We start from the raw sequence: 24,431 nt of genomic DNA on the forward strand, positions 1-24,431 counted from the left end.
TGTTATCAGGAAATGATCAGACAGCAGAGGGTTTTCAGGAAACACTGTTAAATGTTCAGTTTCTATGCCATATGTTAAAACAAGATCTAGAGTGTGATTAAAGTGGTGGGTGGGTTCTTTTACATTTTGAGAGAAACCAATTGAGTCTAATAACAGATTAAATGCCATGTTGAGGCTGTCATTTTTAGCATCTACATGGATGTTAAAATCACCCACAATAATTATTTTATCTGAGCTCAGAACTAAATTAGATATAAAGTCTGAGAAATCAGACAGAAACTCTGTGTAAGGCCCAGGTGGACGATAGATGATAACAAGTAAGACTGGTTTCTGAGTTTCACAGCTGGGGTGGACAATGTTAAGCATCAGGCTTTCAAATGAATTAAAAGTCTGTCTTGGTCTTTCATTAATTAATAGGCTGGTGTGAAAAATTGCTGCCACACCGCCCCCTCGGCCTGTGCTTCGAGATTTCTGGTAGTTAGAATGGCTCGGGGGTGTTGATTCATTTAAACTAACATAATCATCCTGCTGCAACCAGGTTTCTGTAAGGCAGAGTAAATCAATTTGTTGATCAATTATTAAGTCATGTACTAACAGAGACTTGGAGGAGAGAGACCTAATATTTAATAATCCACATTTCACTGTTTTACTCTTTGGTTCAGATGTGGATACTGTATTGTTCTTTCTTTGTGATTGTTTATGTTTAAGTTGTTTGTTGCTGGTTTTTAGTTTGTTTTTTGTCTTTTTGGAAGCTGACACAGTCTCTATGGAGATGGGTTTTTGGGGGGGTAGCAGGAGGAGAGAAGCTGCAGAGAAGCGTGTAAGACTGCAACTCTGCTTCCTGGTCCCAACTCTGGATAGTCATATTTTGGGGGGTTTAATAAATTTGTCCATATTTCTAGATGGGACCTGTGTTTGTTTGACTCTGTGATACTGCAGAATAATGAGACAGGAAAAGTTTTCTAAGCTTTATTAGACAGATGACTTCCTGTGTCAGCAGCAGCGTTTTTCTTAATGTTCCTTAAAAGAAACCAGCTGCTGTCACCTTTATGTGAGTCTTAACAGGCTGCTTTTGGCTGTATAACAATATGGTTTCAGGGTTTACTGGGGTTGAAAAGCAAGATTTAGCTGCAGGTTGATCACATAAATTCACTCGATCTGCTGTGTTATAACAACTTCCTTGGCAGAGGTAATATTTTTGGTAGTGTTTACGGACAGAGTGACGCACATGCTAACACATAGTTCAAAGTTTTGAGTGAATACTGAGTGGGGTCATCTTTTTCATGTGCAGGCTATATCCTCACAGTTAAACTGGGCTTGATTGGAGTCAGTTTGGCAATAGCACTCTGATGGCAGAATGTTGTCGTCTCTCTGCAGTCAGTCAGAAAATTTGCCTACTGTTAAGTGAGCTGGGACTTCTTGTTCCTAGTAATCCTAGAGTATTTTCCTTCCATCCAGGATCTTCTCATTATCCAGATAAAATATGGTGTCAGTGTATCACCAAACCCAAGGTCACCAATCTGCTGAGAAAGATGGCAACATAGATTTTTGGATGAGTGAGTGTGTAGACTGTAGACAGTCTAGAAACAAGCTGACTTGGTTCTGTTCATAAAGCTACTGAAAATAATGAGTCATAGATGGCAGCACTACTTTTTCTTACTATATGCTAATTGTAAGTGAATGGTACCGAGTGACTCGACTGCAGAGGTCTGAGTGCAGAGAGGATTGAGAGTCCAACTTTCGTCCTGTTGTATTCGTCTCAGCATTTCTCATCTTTGTTTTTATGATCACTTATTGCTTACTTTTATGTAGTTTTACAACAAGATTTGCATGTCTGCACTTTTGCAAATGATTGATATAACGGCTGCACTGCAGTGAGCCCTTGTTAATCTGCCTGCAGCAGAGGTTTCACATGCTGTGCTCAGTAGATGAGTTACTTGTGAGTCATGGTACTGTGCGCAATAAACAAAGTAAAACAAAAACAAATTCTGCTCTGACAAGAGCATCTTATCTAATCTGTGACTTGTAAAGGGCTAGAAATGATTTGATAGTCTCATGAATAGCTTTGTCATCAAGATGCTCAGTCACTCAATGTTCTGACTTAGTCATTGTGAAAGGTTAGGTATTTTACATTAGCGGGGTTACTGTTTAAACTGTTTGCTTTGTTTTCTTCTCATTTATACACACACTTGTACATTTGTATAAAACAAACGGGGCTAGTGTCGCTGTGTCATTCATCTTTGCACAAAGGTTGGGTGGCATTTTTATCATGGAGTCAGCATATTATTGAATATCAAAAGGAATATTAATAATAATATTAAGGGTTTTTTTGTTTTTCAAATTGCAGTTGTGCCTTTGTGCTGGTAATTGTTGTACTCTGCAGCAACAACAAAGCCATAATAAGACAGGGCTGTCTTATTATGAAACTCCAGGCCTCAAGGGCCGGTGTCCTGCAGGTTTTAGATATCACCCTGGGTCTACACACCTGAATCGAACAACTAGTTCATTACCAGGCCTCTGGATAACTTCAAGACATGTTGAGGAGGTAATTTAGTCATTGAAATTAGCTGTGTTGGATCAAGTAAACATCTAAAACCTGCAGGACACCGGCCCTCGAGGCCTGGAGTTGGACACCCCTGCAATAATACATGCTCTTCTTCCCATGGTACTGTATAGTGCAGTAATAAAACTCTGCTGCCCATACATCCAGGATCTGGAGCTACTCCCAGATGGAGACCAGACACTGATTGGGGACAGAGGAGCTACACTCAGCGGAGGACAGAAAGCGCGTGTCAACCTGGCCAGGTAGTTTGACAGAGAACCAGACTGCTTTATTGTGTTCACCCAGATATTCATGACTGCTGTTAGGTTGCACATTAGTTTTTGTTTTGCTAGTAGCAGTAAATGATACACATGAAATGTCAGCATAGATTTCCCTTTAGGCAGAAAAACTTTAAAGGAACAGGAATGGACAGGTTTTAAAGGAAGGTGCAGCAGACTGTTTCCTGGCAACACCTAAGATGGTATTGACACAGTAAATGCATGCACGAATGGATCGCGTTCTTTTAGTCGTCTTGAATTAAAGCACTCCGTGAGCCAAAAGTAATGATAATCAAAAAACAACAGACCTTCTCACTTTTAGATGATGGTAAAAAGACATCTCATTGTTGCTATGAAGCCTGATGCTGCAGCTACTGTAAAAAAGGGATTCATGCTTTTGATTTCAGGGCTGTGTATCAGGATGCAGACATCTATATTCTGGATGACCCACTCAGTGCTGTGGATGCAGAGGTGGGGCGGCACCTCTTTGAACAGTGAGTGACTCAGTTAAAATCATTTCAGCATTTATGACTCAATCTGTCTGCAAAGAATGTGTGGTTGTTTTTGATGCACACATTTACAATAATGTGCAAAAGTCTTGCACAAGACTGGACAAGACTGGATATTTAGCTTCCATGGAGCCAGACTAAAGAGTAGTTCTGCAGGCTTTCTGGACGTTTTCTAAGTTTTCTTTGAGTGTTCTTTTGTGTCTACAGATGATTATTTGGCAAAGAACAAAAAAACTTCAGGCAACCCTTGCTTTAAGAAGTGGCTTGGAATGGCTATATTGTTTAATCAAAATTCTGCAAAACAGGTTTCTGTCCTTGCTATTCATCCTTCTGTTAGCAGTCACATCACAGGTCAGGGGTGGGGTTAAGCCCCTTACTGGAAGAATACATCAAAGCTGGAAATCGTTCAGTGTCTCCTCCCCAGCAGGAGAAAGTTTCTATTCTTGTGCATGATGTAACACATGCACTTGTGTTTTTGGCTTTTGGCAGAAGTTTTAACCTGAGCGATGGATGTTTAGCAGTGCACCATTGTTTAATGTTGTTTTTATAGCTTTAGCACTGGACACAGTGCTTTGAAACAAAAATACATCAGAAGTGAAAACTGACAAAAGCTTTGCATGTGTTGGGCTAAGCCAGGAAGGGGTGCGGGACTACCAGTGTCAGGCAGACAATTGAACTTGACCCCAAACTTCCTGTTACACTCTTCCTCTTAGATAACATACAAACTTTTTAACTGTACTAAGGAAGGAGAAAATCCTTTGACAGTGTTTGACGTTTTTATGTGAAACTGAAACAAACTGGAATGAGAGGAAATGTTTTTCTTGTATCAGATGCATCTGTGGCTTGCTGAAGAACAAGCTTCGCATCCTGGTCACCCATCAGCTTCAGTACCTGAAGGCAGCTAACCAGATTGTTGTCCTGAAAGAGGTTAGTGCAGATGAAATCATCCCTGTGTACCAAACTTGTATCTGAGCACTGTGTTTACCTTCAGCTATTACATTTCAGCGCAAAAGACATGCTGTGGAATAGAGCCAGAGATTAGTAACAAGTGTGATTCGGTGCAAACAGGTCTATTAACACATAGTGAGTGAGAAAGGTGACTAAAGAGAAATACTTAATGCATCATGGGAATCCTTAAGCAACCTATGTCTATTGCAGCATAACTAAGGGAGGATTCAGCGTCACCTGGTCCAGCCCTAACTATATGCTTTAGCAAAAAGGAAAGTTTTAAGCCTAATCTTAAAAGTAGAGATAGTGTCTGTCTCCCGAATCCAAACTGGAAGCTGGTTCCACAGAAGAGGGGCCTGAAAACTGAAGGCTCTGCCTCCCATTCTACTTTTAAATACTCTAGGAACAACAAGTAGGCCTGCAGTGTGACAGTGAAGTGCTCTAATGGGGTGATACTACAAGGTCATTAAGATAAGATGGGGCCTTTTATGTGAGGAGCAGTATTTTGAATTCAATTCTGGATAAAAGATTATTTCAGATTAATAAAAGGATTCATCTGAAATAATCACTATACTGCAAACACTGTGGATCAGCCTTGAATAGTCTTATAGAAGATTGCTCTGAACTTTTGTTTCTGAGTGTTCTCTGGTACCACCTTCAGGTCAGTTATCAGCTTTGCACACAAGATATTAGATCAGGGGTGTCAAACTCATTTTAGTTCAGGGGCCACATGGAGAAAAGTCTATTCTCAAGTGGGCCGTACTGGTAAAATCATTGTGTGTATATATAACTTAAAAACAACAACTTCAGATTGTTTTCTTTGTTTTAATACGATCAACATAAAAATAAAGCTAGAGCCTGTGGACCGTATGTTCAAAATAGTACAGGCACAACATAGCTATTAATCATAAAACATCTCAAGTTATTTGAAAATTCTGAGGACAAAGAACACACAAACACACAGTGCCTCAGTGATTCACAGAACTGATTCACAGATCACAGAACTATATCAGGGTGTCACTTCGCAGGCAGCAACGTAGATAAAAATAATGAAATCCTGTTCCCCAAACAAGTACAAGAACCACAGAATAGGTTAAATATATAAATCAAATATAATCAATTAGAAACAGTCTCACATCAACATAAAAATATATAAACATAAAGCTGGAGCCTGAGGACAGTGTGTCCAAAAGCACAATATAGCTATTAATTACAAAACACCTCAAGTTATTTGAAAATTCTGAGGACAAAGAACACAGTGATTCACAGAAGTAAATCACAGATCACAGAAATACATCAGGGTGTCTCATGCAGCACTTTCAGTGGGGTTACATAGTTTATTTGACTTCTGATACCTGGCATCTTTTTGCTTTCACCAACTCATCAATATCAGGCTTCACATCCTGAGTGGCAGCTAACTTTAGGATGTGATTCAAGTGCCTGTGCGTGAGCCTTGAGCGCAGTTTTGTTTTATTTACGCTCATTACAGAGAAAACTTGCTCACAAAGATACGTGGTTCCGAACATGCACAACAGTTTTGCAGCGAGGGCTGTCAAGTTGGGGTAACCTGGCAAGAGATTCTGATAGAATGTGTTCAAGCCAACTGCGGCAAATTTGCCCTTCAAATCCGAGTCACACTGCAAGTCTATTATTTCAAGTTGGATCCTGACGGGCAGATCAAAGGGATTCACGGTGAACGGCGAGCAAAAAACTTTGAAGTCGTTCTCCAGTTCACCAAAAATCTGAAATCGTTGCTCAAACTCTAGTAACAGTCCCGTTATTTTATCTTTAAACCGCTTCATATCTGCCACATCTGTTCCGTTATTTGAGGTTAAGGATGTTATTTGACTGGAGGCATAACTCACAGACACACGAGACGCGCCATTACTCCAATGAGTGTCCTTTATTATTTTTCATCCCCCCCCCCACAACAACAACCCAGCAGAAACGTTCCTACCACTTAACATTTACCTGATACTACATCCCCCCCTACTAAATAGGATGTGATGCTGGAATATAACCAAGAAAACAGATTAGACCCGCACGCTTTAAAGTATACTATTACTATGTCCTTGTGCTTTATCTGGTAACAGCTTGTTTACTGAACTCGCTTGGTTTCAAACCAGACTACTCAGAATGTCCAAAAATAAACTCTCAAAGTATACAACTCTGAACACTAAGCATAAGTGCACATTTCTGAACTATTCGGTGCAGCTACAAACAACATGTTTAAACAGTGCAACCATTTGCTTTATTTCTCATTGTCTCTATGAGGGATGGGGTAGACTACCCAGCCCTCAGCCTGAGTGTGGGGATTATTCTGCCCCATTGCTCACTCAGTTCCAAGCCCTATGAGCAAACATAGTCTTTTAGGTATGCTGGAGGCCTCCTAGACCTGGGTTGGATTTGGCTCCCAGCTTCAGGAGTCTGCTGGCTGGCCTCCTGTGAGATTGTGTCGGTTCCAGACACTATCTGTGCAGCTGGAACAGAGTTCTCAGGTGAAGCCTCTGGTGGATCGCCAGAAATCTCCGGTGCCCCAGGTGTCCATGTAAGATGATAACGGTTTCTTCTCAGCGTGCCCTTTGCTGTCTCGATGATGTAGGACCTCGGTGAGCCTGCCATGGACACGACTGTCCCTCTAGTATCCATGTCTGAGAACCACACTTTGTCTCCAGGATTGAGCTGTAGCATATCATGTGCTCTGTGTCTGCGGTTGTAGTTTTGTCTTTGTTTTTGTCTGTACGATTGTTCTATAGCTTTGAGCTTGTCTGTGTCCGTACCTCTTGGATTTAGCTGTGATGGGATGACAGGAATAGTTGTCCTTATCCTTCTACCCATGAGAAGCTTCGTTGGGCTGTAGCCATTTGCCAATGGAGTGGCCCAGTATGCCATAAGGGCGAGATAGGGATCGCCAGACTTTTTAAGAAGACTTTTGATGGTCCTGACTGCCCTCTCGGCCTCCCCATTGCTCTGAGGGAAGTGGGGACTGGATGTCTCATGGCTAAAACCCCATTCTTGTGCAAATCTTTTGAAGGAATCAGGCGAAAACTGAGGTCCATTATCAGAGCGAACCCGCTCTGGTATGCCATGACGTGCAAAGATTGATTTACAGTGCTCGATCACTGCCTCTGATGTTGTAGATGTCAGTTTGGCAACTTCGAAGAATCTGGAAAAGTAATCCACAATGACCAGGTACTGTTTATTCTCAATCTGGAACGGATCAGTTCCAACCATGGCCCACGGTCTTTGTGGGAACTCGGTAGGTAGCATGGTTTCTTTGTGGTTAGTCCGCTCACGGCAGCAAGTGTCACAGGTCCCAATCACTTTTATCAGCTCACTGCTCAGGCCTGGCCACCAAACAGATTGTTTAGCTCTCTCTCTGCATTTCGTTATTCCTAGGTGTCCCTCATGTAGTTTAGACAGAATGTCTGCTCTGAGTGATGTGGGAATCACTATTCTGCTCTGATAAAGAAGCAAACCATTGTGGACTGTGAGGTCACCTGAAAACGGCAGATAAGGCTGGAAAACCCTTTCGATGGAGTACTTATCTGGCCGTCCTTCCACACAGAACTTCTTCAGCTGGCTTAGAATGCTGTCCTGATGTGTCTGGATTTCTCTGAGTCGTGGCTCTGTGGCTGGCAGGCTTGCTATGACGGACTCCACATACAAGTTGATTTCTTCCTCCGGCAAACCCTCAGTTGTGTCACATACAGGAGCTTTGGACAGTACATCTGCTGTTGCAATGTCTCTACCAGGAACATGAGATATGGTATAAGAGAACCTCATCAATCGCATGCGTAGACGTTGTATACGAGGTGGAAGCTCGTCCAGGCCCTTGGAGCCAAGCAACGAGACCAGAGGTTTGTGGCATGTAAGACTGCTTTCTTCCATTTGCGCAACATCTCTAAAATTAGAAATATCCTGTCTCAGAGTGACGCTGAAAAACTAGTTCATGCATTTATTACTTCCAGGCTGGACTACTGTAATTCATTATTATCAGGATGTCCAAAAAACTCGCTGAAAAGCCTTCAACTAATCCAAAATGCTGCAGCAAGAGTACTGACAGGGACTAGAAAGAGAGAGCATATTTCTCCTGTTTTGGCTTCCCTTCATTGGCTTCCTGTTAAATCCAGAATTGAATTCAAAATCCTGCTCCTCACATACAAGGTCTTAAATAATCAGGCCCCATCTTATCTTAATGACCTTGTAGTACCATATCACCCTATTAGAGCACTTCGCTCTCGCTCTGCAGGCCTACTTGTTGTTCCTAGAGTATTTAAAAGTAGAATGGGAGGCAGAGCCTTCAGTTTTCAGGCCCCTCTTCTGTGGAACCAGCTTCCAGTTTGGATTCGGGAGACAGACACTATCTCTACTTTTAAGATTAGGCTTAAAACTTTCCTTTTTGCTAAAGCATATAGTTAGGGCTGGACCAGGTGACCCTGAATCCTCCCTTAGTTATGCTGCAATAGATGTAGGCTGCCGGGGGATTCCCATGATGCATTGAGTTTTTCCTTTCCAGTCACCTTTCTCACTCACTATGTGTTAATAGACCTCTCTGCATTGAATCATATCTGTTATTAACCTCTGTCTCTCTTCCACAGCATGTCTTTATCCTGTCTTCCTTCTCTCACCCCAACCGGTCGCAGCAGATGGCCGCCCCTCCCTGAGCCTGGAGGCTCAGGGAGGGGCGGCGTCAATAGAGTCTAAGCTAATATGATTCACTCTAGATCTTGTTTTAACATATGGCATCGAACCTGAACATTTAACAGTGTTTCCTGAAAACCCTCTCCTGTCTGATCATTTCCTGATAACATTTACTTTTACAATAATTGATTACACAGCGGTGAAGAGTAGACTTTATCAAAGTAGATGTCTTTCTGAAAGCACTGTAACTAAGTTTAAGAATATAATCCACCCACTGTTATCATCTCCAATGCCCTGTACCAACACAGAGCAAAGCAGCTATCTGAACGCTACCCCAACAGAGGTCGATTATCTTGTTAATAATTTCACCTCCTCACTACGTACGACTCTGGATACTGTAGCTCCTGTGAAAACTAAGGCCTCAAATCAGAAGTACCTGACTCCGTGGTATAATTCTGAAACACGTACCCTAAAGCAGATGACTCGTAATCTGGAGAGGAAATGGCGTGTCACAAATCTAGAGGATCATCATTTAGCCTGGAGAAATAGTTTGCTGCTTTATAAGAAAGCCCTCCGCAAAGCCAGAACATCTTACTATTCATCACTGATTGAAGAAAATAAGAACAACCCTAGGTTTCTCTTCAGCACTGTAGCCAGGCTGACAAAAAGTCAGAGCTCTTTTGAGCCAACCATCCCTTTAACGTTAACTAGTAATGACTTCATGAACTTCTTCACAAATAAAATTTTTATCATTAGAGAAAAAATTACCAATAATCATCCCACAGATGTAATATTATCTACAGCTACTCTTAGTACCATTGATATTAAGTTAGACTCTTTTTCTCCAATTGATCTTTCTGAGTTAACTTCAATAATTACTTCCTCCAAACCATCAACGTGTCTTTTAGACCCCATTCCTACAAAACTGCTCAAAGAAGTCCTGCCATTAATTAATTCTTCGATCTTAAATATGATCAACCTATCTCTAATAATCGGCTATGTACCACAGGCCTTCAAGCTGGCTGTAGTTAAACCTTTACTCAAAAAGCCATCTCTAGACCCAGCAGTCTTAGCTAATTATAGGCCAATCTCCAACCTTCCTTTCATATCAAAAATCCTTGAAAGAGTAGTTGTCAAACAGCTAACAGATCATCTGCAGAGGAATGGTTTATTTGAAGAGTTTCAGTCAGGTTTCAGAGCTCAGCACAGCACAGAAACAGCTTTAGTGAAGGTTACAAATGATCTTCTTATGGCCTCTGACAGTGGACTCATCTCTGTGCTTGTCCTGCTAGACCTCAGTGCAGCGTTCGATACTGTTGATCATAATATCCTATTAGAGCGATTAGAACATGCTGTAGGTATTACAAGTACTGCGCTGCAGTGGTTTGTATCATATCTATCTAATAGACTCCAATTCGTGCATGTAAATGGAGAGTCCTCTTCACACACTGAGGTTAATTATGGAGTTCCACAGGGTTCAGTGCTAGGACCAATTCTGTTTACATTATACATGCTTCCCTTAGGCAGTATCATTAGAAGACATAGCATACATTTTCACTGCTATGCAGATGACACCCAGCTCTATCTGTCCATGAAGCCAGATAACACACACCAATTAGTTAAACTGCAGGAATGTCTTAAAGACATAAAGACCTGGATGGCCGCTAACTTTCTGCTTCTTAATTCAGATAAAACTGAGGTTATTGTACTCGGCCCTGAAAATCTTAGAAATATGGTATCTAATCAGATTCTTACTCTGGATGGCATTACCTTGGCCTCCAGTAACGCGGTGAGGAACCTTGGAGTCATTTTTGACCAGGACATGTCCTTCAACGCACATATTAAACAAATATGTAAGACTGCTTTCTTCCATTTGCGCAACATCTCTAAAATTAGAAATATCCTGTCTCAGAGTGACGCTGAAAAACTAGTTCATGCATTTATTACTTCCAGGCTGGACTACTGTAATTCATTATTATCAGGATGTCCAAAAAACTCACTGAAAAGCCTTCAGCTAATCCAAAATGCTGCAGCAAGAGTCCTGACAGGGACTAGAAAGAGAGAGCATATTTCTCCTGTTTTGGCTTCCCTTCATTGGCTTCCTGTTAAATCCAGAATTGAATTCAAAATCCTGCTCCTCACATACAAGGTCTTAAATAATCAGGCCCCATCTTATCTTAATGACCTTGTAGTACCATATCACCCTATTAGAGCGCTCCGCTCTCGCTCTGCAGGCCTACTTGTTGTTCCTAGAGTATTTAAAAGTAGAATGGGAGGGAGAGCCTTCAGTTTTCAGGCCCCTCTTCTGTGGAACCAGCTTCCAGTTTGGATTCGGGAGACAGACACTATCTCTACTTTTAAGATTAGGCTTAAAACTTTCCTTTTTTCTAAAGCATATAGTTAGGGCTGGACCAGGTGACCCTGAATCCTCCCTTTGTTATGCTGCAATAGATGTAGGCTGCCGGGGGATTCCCATGATGCATTGAGTTTTTCCTTTCCAGTCACCTTTCTCACTCACTATGTATTAATAGACCTCTCTGCATTGAATCATATCTGTTATTAACCTCTGTCTCTCTTCCACAGCATGTCTTTATCCTGTCTTCCTTCTCTCACCCCAACCGGTCGCAGCAGATGGCCGCCCCTCCCTGAGCCTGGTTCTGCCGGAGGTTTCTTCCTGTTAAAAGGGAGTTTTTCCTTCCCACTGTCGCCAAAGTGCTTGCTCATAGGGGGTCATATGATTGTTGGGTTTTTCTCTGTATCTATGAAGCGCCTTGAGGCGACTTTTGTTGTGATTTGGCGCTATATAAATAAAATTGAATTGAAAATTGAATTGAATTGGTCTGTTTCAATGTGGAATGTCTTCCCAATTAGGAACTCTGCAAACCTCTCACAGGCCCATGTTGAAGCGAGGGCCTCCTTCTCAATTTGAGCATATCGCTGCTCAGTCGCGCTGAGAGCTTTTGAAGCGTATGCTACTGGTTTCCACCCTAGATCGGCGTGCCGCTGGAGAAGCACTGCTCCCAAGCCATACGAAGATGAATCAGCTGATACGCACGTTTCAGCATTTGGATCATACAGAGCAAACCCTGGGGGTGTTGTCAGTTCTTTTTTGATGCCGTCGAAAGCCTGCTGCTGCTGTGGCCCCCATGACCACAGGTTGGACTTCTTCAGCAGATCTCTTAGGGGGCACGTTTTTTCCGCCAGGTGAGGAAGAAACTTTCCTAGGTGATTCACCATGCCCAGGAAGCGTCTCACCTCACTTATGTTGCTGGGCTCATCCATGGAACTCACCGCATGCACCTTGTCAGGATCTGCGCTAACCCCCGATCCCTCAATGACCTGCCCCAGGAACTTTATCCTGTTCTTGTAGAACTCACACTTGTCGTTCAATGTTACTCCAGCCTCCTGCAGTCGAACCAGTGCTTTTCGAAGTCTCTCATCATGCTCTCCTTGTGACGTCCCCCAGATGAGCACATCATCCATCTGGCAGAGGACTCCTTCTAAGCCCTCAAGAATGCGTGCCATCCGTTTCTGGAAGTGTTCTGGGGCTGATGAGATTCCAAAGCACAGACGAATGTAACAATACCGACCAAAAGGTGTAATAAAGGTCGTGAGCAAAGAAGAGTCCCTGGATAAGGGAATCTGCCAAAATCATGCATTGGCATCCAGCTTTGAAAACACTTTTGCTCCTGCAAGCTGTCCTAGTGTGTGTTCTACTGAAGGGAGTGGATGCTTCTCTCTCATGACATATTTGTTTAGTTCAGTGAGATCGCTGCATATTCTCACTTTGCCTGTGCGCTTAGGAACCACCACCACAGGCCAATCAGTGGGCTCCTCCACCTTGGAAATGACACCCTGCTGCTCCATCCTGTTCAGCTCTTCTTTAACCTTTGGTAAGAGTGGAAGGGAGATTCGCCTAGGGGTCGAGAGGGAAAACGGCTGTGCCTCTGGTTTCAGAACAATATTGTACTCCCCCTCCATTTTGCCTAAGCCGCTGAAAAGCTTGGGGAATTCTTCTTTGACAGCGTCAATAGAGTCTAAGCTAATATGATTCACTCTAGCAACCAGCTGTAGTGCCACTGCAGCATGCCCGCTCAGCAGCGGTGTGCATAAACCCTGTACGACATAAATGTCTTCTTTGGTTTTGTGGTTGTTCTTGCTGAGAGTGGCTGTGAACATGCCTTTTACCTTCAGACGTGTTCCTCCTGGGCCCTGCAGAACCCTTTTGGGCTTATCCAATCTCCCCAACTGATGCTGTGTGTAGAAAGTCTCTGGGACTGCTGTGACATCCGCTCTGGTGTCGATTTTAAAGAGTGTGTTGTATTTGTCCACATGTATCTCTGTTACCCATGGACTCTCTTTGGTGTCCGCAGAGAGGGAACCCAAGAAAGCGACCTCATCATCTGTATCGCTGTTCTCTGAAACTGTTGCAGCATTGACTTCACACAGTTTTTTGTTTCTGCACATCCAGGCAAAATGTCCTTTTTTTCTTACAGTAATTACATGCGGCTTCCATCGCAGGGCATTGTTGAAGATTGTGACCTTTTATGTCTCCACATCTTCTGCATTGTGTCTTTTTTTTCTTTCTGTGTTTTGGCGGTTTGTTTATGTAGCGGTGTCAGCTGCTTGGGACGTGCCCCTTCTTGCCGTTTAGCATGGACGCGGTTCAGTTGTGAGTTGGTAATATCCATTTTAAAGTTAGTGCTTAGCATCTCTTGTTGCTTCTTTACAAGCTCACTTTGTCGGGCTCTGTTAAGCGCTTTCTCTAGCGTTAGTTCTGGATCCATTTGTAGCTGTTCTGACAATCGTTTGTCTTTCAGACCCACGACAAATCTGTCTCGCACCATTTTGTCATGCAAAGTCCCGTATCCACAATTAGGGCTGCTCGATTATGGCAAAAATGATAATCACGATTATTTTCACTGAAATTGAGATCACGATTATTTGACGATATTTATTTAACCCTTTAAGACCTACTATAGAACCAAGTCCACCAGAGCTTATATTATTTTTTTACATGCTGTAGTGCCATTTGTGGGAGCATTTCAAGTTGCTATACATCAATACAACTGTTATAGCCCATATTTTAATAATATGTATGCATTAAGTCCATAGTAATTACATAAATTGCAAAAAAGTACAATAAACTACAAAAAAAATTGAAAATCGCTTTTGTTTTGTTTACATATATTTCTACTTGGAGAAATTTAAGAGGTTTATCCCTCAAAACTTTAAATACAATAAAGTTGCAAAAAATAGTTTACAACAACAGGAAATTTATTTTGAGTGTCTTCATAGTTTTATTTTGGAGATACAGCAATTTTTATATACTGCAGGAAAAACAAAAAACAATCCTATGATGCAAATTTGCAAAGAAAACAGCAGGTGCATCATTTCACTGTGGGAAGTGTTACGAACAGCTGATGGATCGGCAAAACGTGTTTCTGGAATATTATGTTTTTGTTCCTGCAAGCGCTTTTTATGCAATTTTTGCAAAGCTATATGTGGAAGGAAACCGTGACCGAGGACAAGCTGATGGCATCAGATGTAAGTACAACTCCTCCGGTTTCATATGCAAAACAAATTATTGCGCTAGCTTACGTGGTTCAGGTTCTACAGGGATTTAACAATAGTTACGCAAAACGGAGCGTGCTGCTCTGACCGGCTTTAAAGGGTTAACAATGACTTTAAAAAAATAATATAAAATAGTGTGCAACACCACTGAAGTTTTTTTTTAAACTCTCTTTTCAACCAACGGCAGTCACTCTCCAAATAACTTCTGCTTAGCTTTCCGAGCTTCCCTCGGGTCCTCTTAATCAGCGGTCTCCAACCTTTTTTGCGCCACGGACCGGTTTATGCCCGACAATATTTTCACGGACCGGTGTTGTGCCAAAAAGTGATTGTCTGCCAAAAAGTGATTTCCGGTATTTGCCAAAAAGCGATTGCTCATATTTAAAGTGCTATAAGTAACTTGTTGGGCTATAATATGTTAAACATACGTCAAATGCATCCCTTATGGATGACATAAAGTCATCTTGAGCCACAAACAACATTCGTGTAGCAAGATACAAGCCGCAATCAGTTTTTGGCAGCGACTTTTATATAACCTTTATTTATGCAGTAAAAAAAATCTCATTAACATTAAAAATGTATTTTGTAAGAGTAAGTTGCCCAACAGGACAGCAGAAATGGCAGCAAATATTACAATAGTTCTGTAAAAATATTTTAAGTGGGGATAAAGGACCGGATTGGTTATAATGTAAGTACAAGTTGTAAAGATACTTAAAAAACAGATAATTTTTTAATTCTTTATGTAACCCCTTTGTATCCCCTGTTCACCGAAGTCTATTTACGAACATACCTAAAGATATTACACATAAAAAAATACACAGAAACACTGGAAATCAGTTTTTGGCAGACAATCACTTTTTGGCACAACACCGGCCTTTAAGGTGTCGCGGATAAATGAGGGAGGGGCTAATAATCGGCTCAGTCATTTTTAATGATCGTTGAAAGCCCAGATCGTAATCGTGATTAAAATTCGATTAATTGAGCAGCCCTATCCACAATGTTCTGCCAGACAATGCAGTGCAGTATGGAAGTTGTCAACTGACTCACCCGTCTCTTGTTGGCGCTGGTTAAACTTCGCTCGCTCAAATATGATGTTTCTTCAGGCTACGAATCGCTCGCCTCTTCGGGAGTCAGGTGCAGGGATACCAATATGTCCTCCGCCTCCTCGCCCATAGTGTAGATAAGGGCGTTCACTTGATTTTCGTCCGCTTGCGTCTCCAATCCAGACGCGATGCAAAAAAAAAAAAAAAGCTTTATCCATTTGGTCCAGTCGTCGGACCTAAAAGTGAACTTCTCCGGCGGGGTGACTTGAAACTGACTCATGACGCCACGTCTCTTTTCGCGCAGCTCCTCTATGGCCGACCTTTAACCTGGCACCGACGCCGAAACCTTTCACTTATGCCCAACTAACGTTTCCAGTTGTCTTCTGACACCATGTTCCGTTATTTGAGGTTATGGATGTTATTTGACTGGAGGCATAACTCACAGACACACGAGACGCGCCATTACTCCAATGAGTGTCCTTTATTATTTTTCATCCCCCCCCACAACAACAACCCAGCAGAAACGTTCCTACCACTTAACATTTACCTGATACTACAACATCGTGCACACATTTTTCAGACAGGGGAAGTGAGCTGCATCACCACCAGCGAGCTGCGTCTCCCACAATAACAGCTTCAACTTGAAAGAACGTATGCTGTCATAATACTGTGTGACAACAACAACAACAACAACAACCTTTATTTATAGAGCACATTAAAAGCCTAGGCATACCAAAGTGCTTTACAGAAAAACAATAAAATAATACAGTTAAGAACATTAATATCAAATATAATAAGAACAGCAGACAATGTTCACAGTAGAAAGCCACTAATAAAATGGACTGCAGCACATAGATTATAGCAGACCCAGTGCCGCATGATAGAGAACACCAAGAATGAAGGAATAGTAAAAAGTTAATGCAATAGGTCGCAGTTAACAGTCAGCATTTAACGGGTAGAAAAGGCAAGTTCAAAAAGATAAGTTTTAAGGCGTTTTAAGGCAACTTTGTTGCGTCCTTGCAGCTGTTTGTTCAAGTTATTCAGGTGCTCTGTAACATCCACCATAAATGCAAGGTCCTGCATCCATTCTGCGGAATGAAATTCTAACACTGGTTTGCCCTTTTCTTCCATAAACTGTTCAATTTCTTCTCGTAAATCAAAGAAACGCCTCAGCACAGCACCTCGGCTCAACCATCTTACCTCAGTGTGGTATGGCAGGCCATAGATGTGGTCTTTCTCTCTGAGAAGACTGTCAAACTGACGGTGATTGAGGCTTCTGGATCGGATGAAATTAACAGTTTGGATGACCACCTTCATGACGTTATCCATTTTCAGTGACTTGTAACACAAAGCCTCCTGGTGCAAAATACAGTGAAAAGTCCAAAAATCACGTCCTCCATTTGCAGATTGCACTTTATCTCTGAACTTTTTTACAATGCCTGCTTTCTTCCCGATCATAGAGGGCGCACCATCTGTAGCCAGGCTGACAGCGCGGGACCAGTCCACCAGAGGTGTGGACTCGAGTCACATGACTTGGACTCGAGTCAGACTCGAGTCATTAATTTTATGACTTTAGACTTGACTTGAAAAAATGTTCTAAGACTTGTGACTTGACTTGGACTTTTACACCAATGACTTGGGACTTGAATTGGACTTGAACCGGTTTACTTGAAAAGACTTGATATTTTACCCCAAATATAAAATTTAACATGCATATTATATAGAGATTGAAAATGTGACGTCATTCACGGGTAGAACCGCAAAGGATTCTGGGAACTCGTGGCAAGCGGTACTAGCGCACGCAGGCTTTCAATTAAAATCAGTTATACAGCGATAAAAAGAAACACAAAAATGGCAAGAAGCTGTTGTATTATTAACTGCAATAGCCGGTCGCATGACAGCCACGGGAAGCCGACGGGTAAAGAGATCGGTTGTTATCGGATTACGTCGTTGAAGAGAAATTGTTCAAGCCATGTTTCCAAAGTAACAAAGACGCCAAGGATGGCCTGGATTGCAGCCATTCAAAGATCAAATATAACGTCCCAGAACACTCCAGCTCACAGGTTAGTCTGCTCCAAGCATTTACACGAAGGTCAGTGTTTTTTAGTACTTAATACGTCATTTTCATAACATAATTAGTGATATAGGTTACAAGCAAGTCTGGCGCTGAACAGATAATTGTCATTATCATACACATTAAATTTTTTTTAATGTGTATGATATTTTTGTCATGCGATTTTAAAGCCGGTCCTACAACCGCATCCAAGAATAACATGCAGCTTATCTCAGAACTGTCGGTGAAAATTATTCTTGGAGCTAGGTTTAATTGAGCTGCATTCTAAAGAGGTGCAATTTCACAATTTGTGTATATTTTCTAAGTTCACTATTTTGTCATGTGTTGAGAAAAACACAGATTTTAAAATTACATGGTCTAATATTTACATTTAGCATAACTGCAACATTATTTTTTCGTTTTTTTTTTTAAAGACTCGAAAGGACTTGAAATTCAAAGTTTCAGACTTGTGACTTGACTCGGACTTTTACACCAGTGACTTGAGACTCGACTCTGACTTGCCTGACATTACTTGAGACTTGACTTGAGGATAAAGACTTGAGACTTACTTGAGACTTGCAAAACAATGACTTGGTCCCACCTCTGCAGTCCACTCCGACCCTGTCCAGCGCACCGACGAGTGCGGTGAAAATATCAGCTGCGGTTAGGGTTGCCAACCGTCCCTTAAAAAACGGAATCGTCCCGTATTTAGAAACAAAAGTACACGTCCCGTATTGAGCTAATAAGGGACGCACTTTGTCCCGTAATACAGTGAGAATCAAAAGTAGTCTATAAATGTTAATGGAATTAACGCTTTGTTTGAAAACATAATTCCCAGCCCCTCTCCTGCTTTGTGACCAATGAGCTGACAGCACACTTATGACAATTCGAGTATGACAATTCAGATTACCGCTTATCTCATTGGTCGAGGAAAGGTCGCTTGCGGAGAAAATACCGGAAGACAACAGATGACCACAACAACAAGCATGGCCAACAGGGAAACAAACGCTGACACTGCGGTGCAAGTCTCGGACGACAGTACACCTAAAGCTGGGCAGACACTGTGCGATTTTTTTTCATTCACGTTATTCAGCTCCTGCTCAAACTGCACGATTGACTCACAGGGGTTAGAAGTTGGTAGGTCACGATGCAGAGTCTCACACTATACCGCCCGATGCTCTGATGAGACCTGAGTGCTCACACTGTGCCTCCATAAAATGAAGGTTATAACAGAAATTCTGTCGCTCGCTCTCCCTCTCTGTCTTTCACTCACACAGACACCCCACCACCATCAACTTTGCTAAATTGAAAAACATTGATCAGGCAGCTGTGATTAAGCAGCAGTGTAAATCAAACTATTTTCACGGTTGTTGTGGTCGTGATAATTTTGTGATGCCACATCGAAAAGGCTCGGATGAGCTTTCCAAAGTTCTACAAGTTGTGCCTCCATCGCTTGGGTCCAGATCACACGCCGCACAGCCATGCTGCTCCATCTTTTACACCGACGTTTACGTGTTAGCGCGTGAGCGGCTGTGTTGACACCCTCACGACCGATTGATGATCGGGAGCTGGTCGTGAGGTGTTAATCGCTTCTCGTTACCCCACGTATACTACACGATGCACGATGAAGGCCAAAATCGGGCCGATCACCAAATCGGTCGCACGACTCAAAAATCGGCTCAAAATGGGCCAAAAATCGCACAGTGTAAGCCCAGCATTGGAGCAGCAATGTTTGTTCGCTCAGAGAAAGAAAAAAAGGCTGCAAAAGTACAGAGAGGAATGGGAAAAGGAAAACACCTGGCTGGAAAAGTGCACGATAACACCTTTAAAGCGCACTGCACTGTGTGCCGGCGCACTTTTTCCATAGGCATGCTTCTAGTGGTGGGCACAAGAAGAACATGAGGGGGAGGGGTGTGAAAGCTCAGGGAACCCTTAACCATTTTTTTGTCCACCAGGCCACGGCAGAAGCAGATATGGTATGTAAACATTGGTTTGTTTTTTTAAACCCTCTGGTTAAGGTTATTATGGGCATGTGCAGTGAATATCAGCGCTATGTGGCCAGAAGTGTGATAATATAATTTATTTTGTGTAATAAACAACTGCAAGGATAGATGATTACAACAAATAGATGACTAATACATAAAAGTAATACATAGATGAATAATGATGATGAGTTGTGATGCGTAATCATGGGAACAAGTGGGTTTACAAACAGGAGCAGCTGATTAGCATTAGAAAAGCTGAAATAATACCTCAACTGAAGCCAATTGTACTATATGCACTATATGTGCACAGTTACAGGAATATTTTTTGTTCTATTGCTTTCTATTAATTTATATAATTTTAAGTTAAGCAGGACAGAGTTCTTTTAAAGAAAGATTTACTTATATTCTCAAAAGTTAAGCATGACAGGCTTCTGTTTAAGAAAGAGACCTGTTTTACTGTGTTAATGTTGTCATTTTGAGCTAAAAATAAATGGCTAAATGATCATTTGTTTCCCATATGGTCATATCACAAAGAATATGCATCTGCTTAAATCAAATTCAAGTCAAATGGTTAAAAAATAATTTCACACACAAAAAAAATAGCTACCACACTGGGAAGGGTGAAGACAACTGGGTTGCCCGGCCCTGGCCACGAGGTGTCCCTTATTTATTTTTCAGCGAGTTGGCAACCCTAGCTGTGGTCGTTGTATCTGTCATCGGTACCAACTCCACGAACTCCTCGGTGACGGTCAATGTGTCATCAACTCCGCGGATGAAAATTGCCAGTTGTGCAACATCTGTAATGTCCGTGCCTTCATCAATTGCAACTGAAAACACAATAAATGACTTTACTTTTTGCTTCAACTGGCTGTCCAAATCCGCTGAAAGATCAGAAATCCTGTCAGCAACTGTGTTTGTTGTCAGGCTGATATTTGCAAAGGCCTGGCGCTTTTCAGGGCACACAATCTCCGATGCGTTCATCATACATGTTTTTACAAATTCACCGTCACTAAATGGTTTTGAAGCTAGTGGAATTTCGTTAGCAATGAGGTAGCTAGCTCTCACTGCAGCATCACTGATGTCTCGGCTGTGAGTAAACACAGACTGCTGTTTCTTCAGACCCGCCAACAGTTCATTCACCTTCTCTCTTCTCCGCTGTCCTTGAAAGTTGTCATATTTGTCGGCATGAAGACTCACATAGTGGCGACGGAGGTTATATTCTTTTCAGCACTGCAACATGCTGGGAACACACCAAACATACAGCTTTCCCATTCACTTCCGTGAGGAGGATGACCATTTATCTTGGAACACTCTGCATCCACTTTTCTCTTTTTTGACAGAGACATATTGGGGCAATGAGGGTGCCAAAACAGATCAGGTTTAAATTTCGCGGGCAAAACAAAGTAGCTCACAATTGCTATTGCGCCATCCAATGGACACAATTGGAACAACAGTTTCTTTATTGAAAAATTGCTGCTCATTTTTATACTTTACAAAATCATCTCGCGGGCTGGATTAAACCCGTTTGCGGGCCTGATCCGGCCCGCGGGCCGTACGTTTGACACCCCTGTATTAGATCATAGACTGAAGGGGCTGCAGGGATTTATCTTTGTCTCTTCAGGAGATGTTTTCTGAAATTCAGCCACACTACTACCATTTGTAGAAAAGCACAAACAAGACTGAGTGCTGCCAAAGCAAGCTGACTGTCAACAGACTATCTGGGTGACTCGCAGGACTTTGAAGATGTAAACCGCAGTACATTTCCAAACACTACAAAGTGTGTGTTTCACATGAGGAGGTGGTGCTGCCATAGGTCTGTAAAACACAGCTGTACAATTTCCTAACACTTGGTGATATGTGTGTGTGTTTGTCAGGGTCACATGGTGGCAAAGGGAACTTACACGGAGCTTCAGCAGTCTGGATTGGACTTCACCTCCCTTCTCAAGAAGGAGGAAGAGGAGCAACAGCAGCCTCATCATGACACCCCCACCAGAACTCGAACTCTGTCTCAAAATTCAGTGCTGTCCCAGACTTCCTCTGTCCAGTCCATCAAAGATGAAGACCAGTTACCGGTTAGTGGATAATTATCAGTAAAAACAGCCTAGTTTTTAAAAAATCAGGGTTGTTTATAGGAAATGGGTCGTTTCTGCCCATCCCTAGTTTAATATCATGTTTGCTTTTCTTTCTTTTCCCCTTCCCCAATGGTCTTTAACATACAGAGCGTGCTGAACTGACACAACTTGAGCTTAGTTTGCTTTAGTCCGTTTTCATTTTGACAAGTTAAACACAGGGAACTTGACGGCCAGTGATCATGATACTTGTCTGCATGCTGATGACTTCCTCGCAGGCGGAGAAAGTTCAGACATTTGCAGAGGAGACTCGAGCTCAGGGAACCATTGGAATACGCATCTATGCCAAGTATCTGGCAGCTGGGGCCAACATTGTGGTTCTGCTGGCTGTCGTGCTGCTTAACATCATGGCTCAGGTACACAAAGACTCACCTGCACTTGTAATTCGCCTTCCACATGTTAGCTCAGTGAGAATAAGTGTTGAATGCATTTCACATGTGTAATATAAAGCAGTAAAAATTATTTTTTTGGCTTTTATATCTTCTAGGTAGCATACATCATGCAAGACTGGTGGCTAGCTTACTGGTAAGTATCTTCAATCTGCCGTTTTCCTCATAGACTGCAGCTTTTACATGTCTGTTTATACTCATGTCTGACTGTTTAGGGCTGATGAGCAAGAAAAACTAATGGCCAGCAGTAACATGACTAACATCACAACAAATGGACTAAATGTCACCAAAGAGCTGGACACGGATTTTTACCTGGGAATTTATGGAGGTAAAGGCGTTCTCTTATTTACACTGCGCTGCATTTCTTCTGATTTTACTCCACTGGTGTTTTATGGTGTGTTATTTTTCCAGGTTTGACTGCAGTCACCATAATCTTTGGCTTTGGCAGGAATTTGGTGCTGTTCAATGTGCTAGTGAGGTGTTCACAGTCTCTGCACAACCGCATGTTTAGCGCTATACTCCAAACACCCGTGCGCTTCTTTGACATCAATCCGATTGGTAAGCAAAACTTTGCAAATTTTTAGTGTTGTACGTTCTAAAGCCAGAGTCGGTAAATTGTAGAATTTTGTAGTTCAAAAACTTCTAAATGGAATTCTGTAGTGCTCGTGTGGGCCAACCACTCACCGGAGGGGAGATGGTCAGGGGCAGGCTGAGAAATCTGGCTTTAGGAACTTGGAATGGCACCTTTCTGTTGGGGAAGGAGCCTGAGCTAATGCTTAAGGTTGAGAAATATGAACTAGGTGTAGTCACGGTCACATGAACTCATAGCTTTTGCTCTGGTGTCTAGAGAGGGCTGGACATTGTACCAGTCCTGGGTTGCCCTCAGTGAGAGGTGACAGGCAGGTTGGGTATACAGGTATCCCCAATTTGGCAACTGTGCTTTGGGATGGATGAGTCTGGTTGTTTCCCTGTGCATTTGAGTCAAGAAACAGGTCCTGACTGTCATTTTATGCTTATGTGTAAAATCACATTTGACACGTCAGCACAATACCCAACCCTCTTCAAGTCCCTGGGTAGGATGCTTGATCTGCTTAAATGATGTCCTCAATCCTGCTGATACACTTTTTGTAGTGGAAGCAGAGTCTGGAGCTAACCCATCCATCACTGTGGCTGAGGCCACTGAAGTAAAAAAACAAACAAACAAAAAAGCTGGCCAGGCCCCAGGGTTAGATGAGGTTTGGTGAGGTTCCTCTTCCTTACACATAGGGTCAGGAACTCAGTCATACCTTGGTGTGACCCAAATAACCCAGATAAAGATAAGATAAGATAACTCTTTATTGTCATTGCACAGTCATACATAGTACAGTAGTACAATGAAATTGGAAAAACTGTCCTACGTCGGCACTACATATAACACAACACGACACGATATGACACATCACAACGTAACAAACAACACAACACAGTATATTAACTTAGTATAAAAAAGAAGAATAAGTGTATGTGTATTGCACACTGTTATTATTGCACATTAATTATTATTGCACCTTGTTATAAATATAAATATTATTGTTATTGTTTTAAACATTGTTACCTCCCCCTAAAAAGTCCAGGGAGGTATCCAGTCAGGTCAGCTATTTACATTGATCAGGGCTATTGCCCTGTTGTAAAAGCTGTCCTTGAGTCTATTTGTTCGGGACCTCAGCAGCCTGAACCTCCTGCCAGACGGCAGCAGCTTAAACACCCGGTGTCCTGGGTGTGTGCAGTCCCGTAGGATGCTGCGTGCCCTCTTGAGACAGCGAGTGCTGTACAGGTCCTTCAGGGAGGGAAGAGGATGTCCAATGATTTTTTGGGCCATGTTGATGACCCTCTGGAGTGCCTTTCTGTGTGCTGTGGTGCAGCTGGAGAACCACACACCGATGCAATATGTCAGCACACTTTCAATGGAGCAGCGGTAGAAGACGGTCAGCAGCTCCTTCTTCAGGTCCATTTTTCTGAGGATTCTCAGAAAGTGGAGACGCTGTTGGGCCTTCTTTAAGACCGCAGAGGTGTTAGAGCTCCATTGGAGGTCTGTGTCTATGTGCACACCCAGAAACTTGAAACTGGAGACCCTTTCCACGCACTCCCCGTTGATGCTGACAGGCTGCAGCTCGGACTTCCTCCTTCTGAAGTCAACTATCAGTTCTTTTGTTTTGGTGGTATTGAGGTCCAGGTTGTTGTCTGCACACCAATCTGACAGCCTCTGAACTTCAGCTCTGTATGCAGTCTCATCTCCCCCTGAGATGAGCCCCACCACAGTGGTATCATCTGCAAACTTGATGACTGTGTTGTCTGGGTGGG

The 24,431-nt window shown here is 42.4% G+C and overlaps 1 protein-coding gene across 1 annotated transcript in view; it reads left to right on the plus strand.

The window, feature by feature from the left end:
• Nucleotides 1–24,431, plus strand: part of LOC146547653 (ATP-binding cassette sub-family C member 4-like) — a 60,290-nt gene that overhangs the window by 25,695 nt on the left and 10,164 nt on the right. The window contains exons 12-19 of the mRNA XM_085263653.1: nucleotides 2,711–2,805; nucleotides 3,228–3,314; nucleotides 4,160–4,256; nucleotides 21,448–21,645; nucleotides 21,921–22,058; nucleotides 22,190–22,227; nucleotides 22,307–22,419; nucleotides 22,503–22,649. Coding sequence (XP_085119779.1) covers nucleotides 2,711–2,805; nucleotides 3,228–3,314; nucleotides 4,160–4,256; nucleotides 21,448–21,645; nucleotides 21,921–22,058; nucleotides 22,190–22,227; nucleotides 22,307–22,419; nucleotides 22,503–22,649 — 913 coding nt within the window. The remainder of the gene's footprint in view (nucleotides 1–2,710; nucleotides 2,806–3,227; nucleotides 3,315–4,159; nucleotides 4,257–21,447; nucleotides 21,646–21,920; nucleotides 22,059–22,189; nucleotides 22,228–22,306; nucleotides 22,420–22,502; nucleotides 22,650–24,431) is intronic.

Source organism: Mchenga conophoros, linkage group LG23, assembly GCF_057382185.1.
Source record: "Mchenga conophoros isolate Kocher_MC1m ecotype Shallow Benthic linkage group LG23, M_conophoros_male_GT1.1, whole genome shotgun sequence".
NCBI lineage: Eukaryota > Metazoa > Chordata > Actinopteri > Cichliformes > Cichlidae > Mchenga > Mchenga conophoros.